The sequence below is a fragment of the Octopus bimaculoides genome, chromosome 22 (genome assembly GCF_046866305.1).
Source record: "Octopus bimaculoides isolate indiv1 chromosome 22, ASM4686630v1, whole genome shotgun sequence".
In the NCBI taxonomy this organism is placed as follows: domain Eukaryota; kingdom Metazoa; phylum Mollusca; class Cephalopoda; order Octopoda; family Octopodidae; genus Octopus; species Octopus bimaculoides.
In genome coordinates, this window is record NC_142949.1 from 36,071,043 (window position 1) to 36,085,972 (window position 14,930).

General features: G+C 34.7%; 1 protein-coding gene across 2 annotated transcripts in view; it reads left to right on the forward strand.

The window, feature by feature from the left end:
- Positions 1-3,345, forward strand: part of LOC149131444 (uncharacterized) — a 42,979-nt gene extending 39,634 nt beyond the window's left edge. For both annotated transcript variants that reach the window (XM_089339611.1, XM_089339613.1), the window contains one exon: positions 261-3,345. In XM_089339611.1, coding sequence (XP_089195737.1) covers positions 261-268 — 8 coding nt within the window. In that variant the 3' untranslated portion in view covers positions 269-3,345. The remainder of the gene's footprint in view (positions 1-260) is intronic.
- Positions 3,346-14,930: the final 11,585 nt, after the last annotated feature.

A 14,930-nucleotide genomic window follows, 5' to 3' on the forward strand; every position in this document is an offset into this window, starting at 1 on the left:
GTGACAAGTAAAATATGAAAAATAAATCACCTGTTCTAAGGTTTTGATTTTGGTGTGAAAAACAAAAATTACAAGAAATGTAACAGTGAAATTAGTTTTATCGAAACCACCCTCAAAACTCATGTAATGTGCCAAAGTCGCACACCAATGCATATTGGAGTCAACATTTTTTTTTTATAAAGTGTCTTTTTTTAAATAGTTCTTCAAAAATTGTAATTTGTTAAATGTTTCTTTTTTTTTGTATTTGACCATTCTTACAGCTCCATGAAACCCTGGAAACTGTTTTTGTTGAACTCTTGAAAATCCTGCATAATGTTTTTGCTGACACAAACGCCCCAAGGTTTCCGACCTACTCATCCTCTTCAGATGGTGATGGAAATTCGAAAGTTTCATATTTTCTCTCTCTCTTTTTTTTTTCAATTTGTTGCTCTAAAATTGTCCAGCTCTTGTGTTCCTACAATTATAGTAACTCTATTGATGTTAATCTGTGATAATTAGATATAATAAATAACAAAACAACCAGTTTATACCTGCTCTCTCTTCTCTCCCTATCAATATGTATGTGTACAAATATATGTGTGTGATTTTATATATATATACATATATATAATGTATGTATATCTGCCTCCGACATTCCACCAGTGTTTAGAACTGAGTTTTGTGTCTTGGAGGATGTAGTTGTCCATTTCTGCAAAAACTTGTTGAAATAACTTTATAAAAACTCAACTAAAGTCAAGTTCTTTTTTTTTTTTTACCCCCCCCCTCCTGTAACCCTCAAATTTGATGTTCTGTTTGATATTTTCCTTCAAATTTTTATTTCCAAAGTCTGTATCTAAAGTCTGCTGCTATTGCATATAACTGGAACTTTTTTCCACCATCCCCCCTTTTTTGTGGGTTTTTTTCATTTTTCTTTTTCTTATCACCGTTTCTGAAAATGTAGAAATTGTAATAAATTGCTGCTCCCCCGTCACCAAAAACAAAAGTTAAACGAAGAAAAACAATTAAACAAACAAAAAAGCTGCTTTAAAGTGGGTAATAAATTAGGGAGAGAGAGAGAGAAGATCCCCAAAAACCAGATCATGACTTGCATTGAAAACAATTCTTTTGTATTTCACTTATATTTTTATTCTATGTCTTGTTTGTTATAAAATGTTTTGTAGTCACAGCACTTCTGCAGATATTGCACACACACACACACCCTCCTTTTTCTTTCTTTTTTTAATAGGAAATGATAGTCATCTATCTTATGCTCCCTGTAAAATCTAAAAATTAAGGATATATTCTAATATTTGTGTAAATATTTGGAAGAAATGTATTATAAAACAATAATAATATATTGTAAAACACGAAATACTAATATTTGTGGTGTAAATGCTGGATTTAATTCCATTCTGCAACTTTTTTTTTTTTTTGGTGTGTTCAAATACAAAATATCTAGAAAAATAAAAAATAGCCAAAATGAAGAAGAATTTCTAGAAACATGTCAATAATTAAAGAATTAATTGTGTGTGTGTGTTATGAACAGTGATTAATTAGAGAATGAAGATAGCTAACATTTAACTGTAAAATGTTTAGAATTATTTTAGGAAGATATTGTGCAGGTTTTGTGAAGGGCGTGGCTCTGGTTGATTTATTGTTTTATTATCATTCTTCTCAGGATGTTTGCAAAGAACCATTTTTCCCCCTCCCCTCGTAATATTTTATCTGAATTTACTAATGCGAAAGGTTAAACTGAGAATAATGAACTGATTGTATACAAATGCTCAGGTGCACTACAAAGTGCTCAGGTGCACTACAAAGTGCTCAGGTTCAATTCTATGCAAAGTGTTTCGGTTTTTCTTTGGAACCTGGTAGCAGATGCAGTATCAGTACATATATATTGTTATAATGAAACCTTGCAGAATATCATTGGTCAGTTTGGGAAATGAAACACAAATCAGAATGACCAGTGAATCAGCTTAAATTCTAACAATGTTTTACATCGACGTTTTGTTAATTTTATAATTAATTTATTAAGAAGTATCTGAGTGAACTTCTTAATTCAAATGTGAAGACACAAGAACAAGACTGGGATAATCTTGTTAATTGCAGTGCTTGAACCCTTTTGTTACCATATTTTTGTTGATGTATATGGCCTTTGTTTCAATTAAACTTGAAGATAATGAAGGATTTAGGGAAATAATAACTGTGTTATTCTTAAGTTTGGAATTTAAATTAACATGAAATTTTGATGTAAGGTTTGAATTTAGATCATTATAAAACAAGATGTTTGCATCAAAGAACCAGGCGTGATCTCTACCATGTTAGCATCAAAAGGGTTAAAGTAAGTTTCTATTAGCAGCAAATGATCCTTGTTGTGTAGATTCCCACTAAGGGGGATGCAGTTTTTCATGATTGAAAAGGACCTTTTGAATAAATTTCAAAACCATAGTGTTCTGTTCATCCATTCTTACTAAGGTGTCCTTCCCTTGTCGGGTATGGGGGCATGCTGCATGTTGCTGCATCCACTAAATAGGCTTTCTCAGGTGGAACTGAGATTCCTTACTCCTGGTGCATGACACCCTTGCACCCCTTGCGACAACCCTCCAACCCAACCTGTCCTCCAGAGTTTTCCCCTTTAGGTGGATGGGCGTCTTGACATCTTGGCCCCCAACCATTTCATACAATGTGCTTTATAGGCAATGAAGGTACTTCCCCGGGGGAGAGGACTTGTTAGATTTGTTTGGGTCGTCATTGCTGGTGAGGGTTTTATGAGGTCAAAGTGCAAATGCTACCTCAACTTGTTTTAAGTCTCTTTTTATGACATGCAGAGGGAATGTTGGGTCTATTCTTTGGCATGCTGGTCCCCACACAGCATTCTACTGTGAAAGAAAAAAGACCGTATTAAAGTCTTTGAATATAAATTGATTGGATACCAAACAATCATCTTCAACTAATTAATTGATCATTGTCATTAACAATTCTCGTATAATTTTCGCCACATTGTAGACTTTCTCCAAAATATAAAGTCTACATAGTTCTTTAACACGTTAACTGCCACATGTACCATCAGCAGTTTGTCACAGACTTCACACAACCGCAATATGCACCATCGGTGGTACATTTTCATAATTTGAGAAAACATTTTATTCTGTATCTTTGACATGGTTTTGAAGATAACAACACGAATGTTAATTATTAAAGTTTATTTATGAAATATTGTAAAAATGCAAAAAAAAAATTACATTTGTAATCAGACAGTATGCAGTGTAACTGCGCAAAATATGTGGTGTAACAAGTGAGTTCGAGTAACAGGCCGTGGTGGTTAACATGTTATTTCTTTTGTTATAAAATTCCTATTGAATTGCCCTGCCTTTGTTTCAATTAATTTTTAAATTAATGAAGAATTTAGTAAAATAACTCTGTCATTACTAAACTGGGATTTCAAACATAAATTAGCATGAAATTTTGATGGATAGTTTTAATTTAGATCTCTATAAAACAGGAAGTTTGTCTCATGGGTCCAGGGGCAGTATTGGCAGGTTGGTGTACCAAAAGGGTTACAACTTGATGCATTACTCTTGCTTCCTCCTGCTTGGTTAAGTAGACAAGCTTGAACTCAAGAACTGAGTGAACCTGTATATTTCATGCAACCCCTTTAAGGTGACCCCATTCCAGCAAGGGTCTGATTGATTCAGTGCCATTTATTTCTTTGTACAGTCCCCTTCCACTCTACCTAGCACTGTCTTAACTGAGAGGGTGGAGCAGTGACCTCAGATATCAGTTTTGAAAGATAATAAGTCTACAGAAGAGGATTGACTATTAAGTTCAGTCTCGGTTCATAGAGTTTGTCTGAGACTCAGTAAAAAGACTTCTCTTTTGTTAATGTAAATAATCTTTGGTTTACTTTCCTGCTAAATGCTATACTTTAGGAATGTATTTTGATGTGTGCTAACATTACACAAGATACCCATAATTCAAATTCTTTCATGCTGAATCTTTTAGCTGAATCTTTTTAGCTTCAAAAGGACAGTTCTGTGTTTGATGAAGCTTCTGTCGATCCCCAAAGCACAAATTTCAAAAGTATCCTATACCAACTTCTGGCTCGTCAGTCATTTTGTTAGTAACTCTACAAGAATTCCATAAAATGTGAGATCTAATTGAATATACGGAAAGAAACCAGCGAACAGAAGCAGCAAGACTTTACAAAAACCTAACAGAACAGTTTACTTTACTTCAGTACAAACAGTTTCTTCTGTTTGAGGACATAATTTAACAGGATACTGACTTAATTAACACATAGTGTTCTACACAATTTTTGGATAATTTGAAATGATAATGATGGTGAGGATCATCATTTTAATATCTACTTTTCCGTGCTTTCATGGGTCGGATGGAGTTTATTGAGGTAGATTTTTTTACGGCTGGCTGCTCTTCCTGTCATCAACACTTACCTGTTTCCCAGCAAGGTAATATTTCCTCATTGCCAAATATGTTTTTGCAGAATGACACTGCTTGTATGACAGTGACACTCATTTACAACTATCACACAATGCCGAGACAAGAAAACACAAATGTACAAACACTCACCCCCCCCCCATACGCGCGAACACACACACACACTATGGGCTTCTTTTAGTTTCTATCTACCAAATCCACTCACATGGCTTTGGTTGGCTCAGGGCTATAGCAAAAGACTCTTGCCCAAGGCACCATATTATTTTTAATATTCTATCAATTATTTAATTCAAAAGAATCTACCAGTATCTCTTTTATTAAGTACTGAATACCAAAAAAAGAAAAAAAACTTATTGACTAAGAAAACAAATGAATCACTTTAATGAGAACCTTGTGCCTGGCAACTACAAAACCACACTCCACCACAATTTTCCCAGGCCCAACCTGTGGGGCCTGTGCCCCACATTTAGCAGTCTATCCAATGTCCCATACCAGTAAAGATTCTGACAACTCATCCCCACCGCCTCTACCTTCTCTCCAGATACTCCCACCTGTCTGTATATGGTATGGAATGTATCTTTTCTATAGCTAGACACCTGTGCTTGTTATGCAACCCTACTTCAGCCGCTCAACTTCTGACATAAAACCTCACCTCACCCTCAAATACTCTCGCTTATACGATGGAGGTTTTCCTTTTCCTGTTCTTTTCTCATCTTGCAAGTTACTTGGCAAGCTCACTAGTGCTGGTAGCATGAAAAAAAGCACCCGGTACACTCTGCAGAGCAGTGGGCATTAGCAAGGGAATCCAGCCATAAAAATAACGTGCCAAAGAAGCGCTGTCACTGGAAGTCAGTACAACCCTGTAGAACATCAGATTCTGTCAAACCATTCAACCCATGCCAGGATGGAAAGCAGGCATTAAATGATGGTGATGATGATCGTCTCTGCTGCAAACCCTCGAAAAATGGATCTTAAAATATTTGCTGAGGGAGTAAAAGATATTCTTTTATTCTTTTACTTGTTTCAATCATTTGACTGGCCATGCTGGAGCATTGCCTTTTGTCGAACATACCGACCCCAGGACTTATTCTTTATAAGCCTAGTACTTATTCTATCAATCCCTTTTGTTGAACTGCTAAGTTATGGGGACATAAACACACCAGTATTGGTTGTCAAGTGATAGTGGGGGAACAAACATATTTGCACACACACACACACACACACACATATATATATTTGATGGGCTTCTTTCAGTTTCTGCCTGCCAAATCCATTCACAAGGCTTTGGTCGACCCGAAGCTATAGTAGAAAGACACTTGTCCAACGTGCCACGCAGTGGGACTGAACCCAGAACCATGTGGTTGGTAAGCAAGCTACTTACCCACAGCCACTCCTGCCCCTATATATTACTGCTTACTATGACATTCTTATTTCTATGTTACATTTCCTCATCACCGGAAATTAATGTTGCTGCTACTGCTGTTATTATTTTTGTAGTAAATAAATTACATTATTTTTTATATCATGCATTTTTATAAACAATAATAAACATTGTTGGGGGTTAGAAGCCTTGAATGGAGCAGTCACACTGTTTCTCTGTATATCTGAGGGCAGATGTTGCAAGGGAGTGTCCATGAAAGTAAGGTGGAATCAATACCAGACAGTATTTTTTATTTTTATCAAAACACTGGTTTATCTGTCATTTTCGCTGATTTGTAAATCTTTTGTTAGTATAGGTACAGGTATGGCTGAGTGGTTAGGACGCTTGCTTTGCGACCATGTTCTATATTTTGGGTTCAGTCCCAATGCATGGCACCCTCTATGGTCTTCTACTATAGCTCTGTGACCTGGAGTTGATTGATGCCTTGTTAGTGAATTTGGTAGACAGAAACTGTATTGAAACTCATTGTAAATGTGTGTGTGTGTTTGTCAACCTCAGCCCCACCATTCGATTACTGGTGTTGGTTTACTTACATCCCCATTACTGAGCAGTTTGGCAAAAGAGAATGCTAAAATGAGTACCAAGTTTAACTCAACAAATACTGGGAGTGATTTGTTCCACTAAACCAGTGGTTCCCAGCCGGGATCTATATGGACACTCAGGGGCCATATAAGACTGGGGAGTGGGGTCTAGGTAACAAAACAGTATTTTAAGGGACCTTGAACAATTTTGCTTCAGATGTATGTATTGGTACGTATTACAAGAAACAGCTGGGTTTCTTTTTCTAATATTTTACACAAGTTAATGTGTGAAGAACAAAATGGGAATTTTGAAAAAACTTTCTATAAAACTAGTTTTTAAACATTGAATGGTTATGGCGGGGTCCACCAGAATAAAATAGTAATCAAAGGGGTCCATAGATAAAAAAAATGGTTGAGAACTCCCACACGAAACCTTGCATGGTCACAATCCAATTATTGAAATACATAAAAGGTTAAAAAAAACATTGACAAAAGAGACACCCTCACCCCCACCCACCTACACACATGTAATAGATTTCTGCTCTGTTTCTGTCTACCAAGTTTTACTAGAAAGGAATCGGTCAAGCAAAGCCTATAAGTAGAAGCACATTGCAGAGCGAATGTCTTAATCACACAATCATGTCTGATTGTTTTTTTTTTCTTTCTCTTTTTTTTTTTTTTTTGTTACATCTTCTCGGGCGTCTTTATATCGTTTCCAGTTCTTTGGAAGAAAGAAAAATACATAACAATAAAAATCAAAAGACTAAAAAAGATCTTTTTTTTTTTTATAAGTAAAAAAAAAAAAAAAATGTAAAAAGGGTTTCCTCACTAATTAAATTGTATTGTTGTTATTGTTTAGTGCCTGGTCAGACCCTGATTAAACAGGCCTTTTATCAATAGAGTTTATTGCAGACAACATTACCCATTGTAACTTTCCTATATATATATATATATATATATATATATATATATATATATATATATATATAAGAAGAAAAGAAAAAAAGGGGATTAAAAAAATTGAGGCATATATCACTTTGAATTTAACTAATTTTGGATCGCCTTGAAAACATGTTAACACATATTTTCAGAAATATCAATTTCAATGATATGTTCTATGTCTAAATATGTGAACTCAATAGAAACAATTGTCGGCTTTGTAAGGCGAATTCAACAATTAAAGATGTGATTTTCTCCATGCGTATTTTTGTTACACACACACACACACACACACACACATATATATAAATGATAAAGTATAATTTCAAAGACATTTGGCTTCTATTTCTAGCAAGGTCAACTGACCATATAGATGCTCTCTTATTGGTTTGTGATCTTTTTTTTTATATTTAAATTTTATTTGTAATTATTTATAATAAAACTACCAAATGATTATTATTATTATTATTATTTTTTCTGTTGGTCTGTCAAACTTTTTCATAGCAGCTGTATATTGTAAGCCTGAAAAACAAATGCATTATCTCTTAAGGTTTCTCTCACACACACACACACACACACACACACACACACACATACATATCAGTGTTGATGAGACTCAGAGCTGGATTAATATAACTGGGTTTCCTTTAACTGAACACATTGAGTCAATTTCTATGTTGAATTCTTGTGGAATTGTAGTGAGGAGGTGGGTTGGAGATGAAGAAAAAATTATCATCAAAGAAGGAGTAGCAATTAGGCAGAATTGGTTTGTGTGGCAGGCAAGAATGTCTTGCAATACTTATAATCTCTTATGTTTTGAATTCAAATGTTGCCAAAGCCAACTCTTATCTCCCCCACCAAAATTTTTTTACCTTTGTGCATATGTTAGAAATTGTTATTATTATTATTATTATTATTATTATTATTTACATTCTGAGTTCAAATTCCACCGAGGTCAACTTTGCCTTTCATCCTTTCAGGGTCGATAAATTAAGTACCAGTGAAACACTGGGGTTGATGTAATTGACTAGTTCCCCTCTCCCAAAATGGCTGCCCTTGTGGCAAAATTTGAAACCATTATTATTATTATTATTATTATTATTATTATTATTATAGCAGAATCGTTAACATGTTGGACAAAATGTTTAGCTGCATTTCTTCCAGCTCTTTACATTCTGAGTTCAGTTACTGTCAAGGTGGACTTGGCCATTCATAATTTCAATATCAATAAAATAATTACCATTTGAGCACTGGGAACGACATAATTAACTTTCTCCCCCCCCCCCAAGTTATTGGCCTTGTTCCAAAATTATTATTATTATTATTATTTCAAGGCAGTGAGCTGGCAGAATCATTGACATGTTGGGCAAGGTGCTTAGCAGCATTTTGTCTGTCTTTATGTTCTGGGTTCATATTCAGCTGAGATTGACTTTGCCTTTCATCCTTTTGGGGGTCGATAAAATAAGTACCAGTTGAGTATTGGGTGGGGGGGGGGTTCATGTAACCGACTTACTCCCTCCCCCAAGATTGCTGGCCTTGTGCCAAAATTTGAAACTACTACTATTATTATTATTATTATTATTATTATTATTAGTATTATTAAGGATATTGAATTGTCAGAATTTGTAGAGCATCAGACAAAACAACTGATGGTATTTCATTATGTGTTAAGTTCAAACTCCAGCATGGGCAACTTTTTTTGGACTCGGAAGGATGAAAACCAAAGAACTGGAGTCAGTTTTATTAATGACTGCAATCTTCTCCAAAAAAAAAAATGTGACTTTTTGCTAATGTAAGAAATTATTATTTTTTTCTGTACATTTCTAGCTGTGGTAAATGAAAACGACAAATGAAAACTTCTGTCTGTTTATATATATTTATATACATATATAATACATATATTTCAAATTGGTTTGTCCTGGAAGGGTCAATTACACCAATAATAACAGAGAGGAGGTACATCATTGTTGGGGTTGCCACAGCACAAACAATTGATTACCATATTTCAATGTGTATAAGGAACCCCCTAATTTTTGGGTCTTAAAATTTGGAAAAAGGTTTTGTAAGTGATTATAATACTATCCATGTATAAGAAACTCCCATATTTTTTTAACCTAATTTTTGACAAAAAAGGGTTTCTTATATACGTTAAAATATGGTATATAGTTCGTTAGATAGCTAACCAATCAATTAACAACAAAAAAGTGATATGGAGCCCGTGTATGTGTGTCTATTATTACTATTATTATCATTAAGGCAGATTCGTTAGCATGCCGGATGAAATGTTTAATGGTATTTTGGCCATTGCAATTATGAGTTCAAATTCCACTGAGGTCAACTTTGCCTTTCATCCTTTCGGGGTCAATAAACTAAGTACCAGTGAAGGAGTGGGGGGTCAGTGTAATCAACTAGTCTCCTCCACCAAAATTTCAGGCTTTGTGCCTTTCAATAGAAAGGATTATTATTATTATTATTATTGGTGTAATGGCTCTTCCAAGACACAACAGGATTTGTTTGAACACATTAATTAACATCAAAAATCTTGCAAAACAAACACAAAAACGAAGATATATATATATACATATATAATACTTATATATCATACATTTATTTTTTTCACTAGGACTTTTAAGTTGAGCCCGACAGCTTATTCACCTTGTGTCGGTTGAAATAAGCTGTCTGGCTTAAAAAAGTCCCACACAAAACAAGTTTTACAACAGATTTAACTCTACTTTCAATATTGAGTTTCTCTATCAGTGAATGTTTTGTTGTTGTTCTTAAACTTGTTTTGTTGTTCTTAAACTTGTTTTAAGGCAGTAAACATGAAATTAGCATTTACTTTATGCACACACACACACACATACAATATACATACATACATACATAAATATATGTGTATATAATTGTAAATACAGCTAGAACATCATTTACTGTTTTGGAAAGCAGATCACTGACCTGTTAAATATCTAGGGTTGTATTTTCAATTATTTTTTTTCTTTTGAAATTTTATTATTATTATTATCATTATTATTATTATTATTATTGTAAATATGTACATTCGGTGTTCTGCTTGTTTATGTTTAAGAGATTTTTTTAAAAATATATTTTAGACTCAACTGTTACAACAAAAATGTAATACTAACTTCCTGATTTTTTTTTTTTTTAATGTTCAAGGAAATAAGTTTATAAAAATTAATATCTCTATATAAAACTATATGTATATATTGGCTGTTGCTGCTACTGTTGTTGTTTTGTTTTTAAACTGTCAAAAACCTTTTTTTTTTTTACTACTTTTTGGCCCCTTTATCAGCTGTTCTGGTTCTTTTCTTTTATTCATCCATCTGTTATTTTCTCCACCAACTATTCTTTGGAAGGTTGTGGAAGTAGAGTTTTCAGGTACCTCCTCAATAGGGTCCTATCAAAAGCAAGCTTAACTAGGCTTTCCAGCAGGATTCCCAAGTGCGACCATCTTAGACTATGGATATCATCCAACCATCTTATTCTTGGATTTAACCCTAGGCCTCCTGCTGGTCAGCTCAGCTTGAAGAATCCATCTCATGATTCTTTCCTGCAACATTCTAAACACGCCTGTAGGTCCTTAGTACTGGAGCTGTGACCTCTCAATGCAAAGAATGAACAGCTCGACCTGCTGGGACTCCCTGATCTCCAGGCTATTGTATCTTTTTTTTTTCTTTCTTTTTCTTTCCTGGATTTGTTTGAAGGCCATTATTGGTGGTCATTGCATATTCTCCAAGATTGCAGCGGGATGAGCATAAATGTGACATTCAGGTAGCTAGGTCATCTGTAAATGGATGTTTTGCAGGTAAAAGTTTGATAGTGTGAGGATTCCAGACTTAGAGAGTTGCTGATCTGGGAGGAAGGACTGGACGGAAAAAGATGTTTTGTATGAGATGTAGAAAGTGAGATTTGGCGAAATTAGCAGCCAGAAGAGGAGGAAGAGGAGTAATGGACAATAATGTTGAGTTTATAGATTTGTATTTCTGGAGCTTATATAATTGGTTATATCCTTAGAGATGGTGTCATAGCCTGGCCAAAGCCTGAAATATTGAAATTTGTAACATTAACTGCTAGATTAGGTTATGAAGAGAGTTGTTGCACAGTTGATCCATATCAGAGTGAACACAAATGAAATGCAGTTTGGCTTTGTGCCTGAAAGAGATGCCACAGATACAATCTTCTTAGTGAGGCAACTGCAAAGGAAATACTTAATTGAGAGCAAACTTCTATTCCTGGTATTTGTTGACTTGGAGAAAGCATTTGGTGGTTAGTGAGGAATCAAGGTTTAGATAATTGGGTTGTGAGGGTTGTGCAAGCCAGATACAAAGATTCAGTTTGTAAAGTAAGAGTCAGTGATCTCAGTAACTAATTTGGGGTGAAGATAGGGATCCATCAAGGGTTAGTTCTTAGCCTTCTCCTGTCCATATGGACAATAGAAATAGATCTTTTAACTGTCCAGATGCCTTGTCATGAGTAGTTAGTAGCTTCTTTTACTTAGGAGACATGATTAAGAGGTGGCTGCTCCGAAAGTATAGTAGCTACAGTAAGAATGTGTTGGAAAAAATCCAGGGAGCCATGACCACTGCTGGCAACATTCAGAGTGAAGGGCAGATTGTAGGATGCCTGTGTTAGAACTGCAAAGCTGCATGGTAGCAAGACCTGGGCCTTGAATGCAGAAGGTGAGTGAAAAATGAAGTTTACATGCTCCAGTGGATGTGCAGTGTAAGTGTGTGAAAATGCCAGATCGCAAACGAGACGAGAGAAAAACTGGGTATAAAAAGAATTTGGTGTATTGCGCAAGAGAAGAGGCTGTTCTAGTACAGGCATTTGATGTGTATGGAGGATGACTGCTGCATGCAAAAGTGCCAGGCATACCAAGTTAGTGGAACCTGTGGAAGAGTGGGACCAAGGAGAACTTGGGACAAAGTGATGAAGGGTGACCTGAAAATGTTGCATCTCGTGGAGGAGATGACAAAGGTTTGTACTGACTGATGCTATGTGCTGCCACGGAAGACTTCACCTCAACCCTGTGTCAGAATTTATTTGAAGAATTACTTCCGTTTCAGATAAGTAGCTTGTCTTGCAGTTTATCGAGAGTGGTAGTTACAAAAGAAATATTTTCTTTAATCAGAAACTACACTCCTGTTGACAGACACTGGATTGCAGTGGTGAGCTCCTTGATAAGTTAACCAAACTTTGTATCAACAGCAAGAAAAGAAGATATAAATTGAACTGAAAAGAAATGAAATCATCACTAGAGTGAGTATTTACAACAGATAAGGGAACATATTCAAGATTGAATACAAGATGAAACTGAGAGAGAAAGTAAAAAAAAACTAAACATATGGTTGAAAGTTACATTTGTGACATGAATATTCTCTGTAATTACTGGGAAGCTCTTAGAAGTTATAAATGAACTGTTGAGAGAATGGGAAAGTGATGCCCCCTCAATTACAACCTTCATCAGAAGAACTGAAAGGTGTTTGTTAGATGAAAAAAATGCAGAATATACAATTTGTAATGGGACGCTGATTTTTATGGTTCTATATAAACTTACAACCATCTAAACAATTTCATATTTACTGTAGAATTTCCATGGGTACTGGTAGTTATTATTATTATTATTATTATTATTAAGGCGGTGAGCTGGCAGAATCATTATCATGGCCAGGCAAAATACTTAGTGGCATTTTGCCCATCCTTACATTCTGAGTCCAAATTCTGCTGAGGTCAACTTTGCCTTTCATCCTTTCAGGAACCAGTAAAATAAGTGCCAGTTGAATACTGGAGTTGATGTAATCAATTTATCCCCTCTCCCAAATTTGCTGGTCTTGTGCCAAAATTATTATTATTATTATTATTATTATTATTATTATTTTTATTTTTTTTATTTTTATTTTTTCTAACATACTAAGCTTGTTGCTGGAGATGTCATTATTGTACCGGCTGACCACTTCTCATGAACTAAGGTCATACTTTCATTTCAAGTCTCAAAGACTTTGCAGAGACTCCTTGCACTACCAAGAAATGCTGTTCTATTTTCATTTTTATTCCTAATATTTACAGCTAATTTTTAAAAAATTGTCTCTCTCACTGTACCTTGGGCACCAACAATTATTGGGACAATATACACCTTTTTCATTGACCACAGTGTTTCGATTTCTCTCCTCAGAATTTCATATTGCATCAGTTTACTTCTTTTTCAATGATTCGGCTGTCACCAGAACAAGTAATATCTATTATCAGGCACGACTTTTTTTCTTCTTTGTCTGTCAGTACAATACCAAAGGATCTTAACTCTGTCATTTCTTACTGCACCCTTTGACTCAACGTCATCCTGTTTTCTTGCTTTTCCTACACTAAATTTGTTACATAGTTCCCAGTGGATTATTCTGGTGACCTTGTCATACCTTCTCTTGTATTAATATTATTATTTCAACTAGCAATAACCACACCTCAGATAATCCCCATTGGCTATGGTACCCCTCTGCTTTGCACAGAGGAAGAACCATTATTATCTTTTATTTTTATCATTATTTTTTTTTTACATCAAGTTTCTTTTCCCAAAAGAAGAATTAAGTTCATCTTGGAGAACATGCATTTAAGTGTTCAAGATATTAGCAAAAATGTTCAAACTTAACACATTTGTTTAAAATTAGTAAATTTGTTCAAAGTTAACGGAGATATTGAAGGCTAAACAAATGTGTAAAATAAAAAATAAATATTATGATTCATATTTTCCCTTTGATGTCAACTAGATAATGAATACGTGCCAATCAACAACCAGTAACCTAGGGCAGGTGTTATAGTGTAAATGTTTCCAGTCCTGTTGGGTTTTCATTCTTGACTCATGTGATAAGACACGAATACAGACAGAATATATTACAAGGACAAGAACTTTTGTAGAGTGTGAGCCAAAATGTTTAGTACTATTTTCCTGGGATTATTATTATTATTATTATTATTATTATTATCATCAAGGCAGCAAGTTGGCAGAATTGTTACCGAATCGGGAAAAATGCTTAGCTTCATTTCTTCTGACTTCACATTGAGTCCAGATGCCACCAGGATTGGCTTTTGTATTTCATCCTTTTGGGATTAATAAAATAAATACCAGTCAAGCAATGGGGATTGATCTAATCAACTTATTATCATCTTCCCAGAAATTGCTGGCCTTGTGCCAAAATTTGAAACCATTATTATTATTATTATTTCATCCTTTTGGGGTCGATATAATCGATTAGCCCCGTCCCACCAAATTTCAGTCCTTGTGCCTATAGTAGAAAAGATTATTATTATTATTATTATTATATATTATTATTATTAGTGGTATTTCGTCCATCTTTACATTCTGAGTTCAAATCCTGCAGAGTTCGACTTTGCTTTTCATCCTTTCGGGGTTGATGAAATAAGTACCAGTTATGCACTGGGGTTGATGTAATTGATTTAGCCCCTCCCCACAAATTTCAGGCCTTTGTGCCTTTAGTAGAAAGAATAATTATTATCATCATCATCATTATTATTATTATCATTATTATTATTATTATTATTATTATTATTATTATTATTATTAT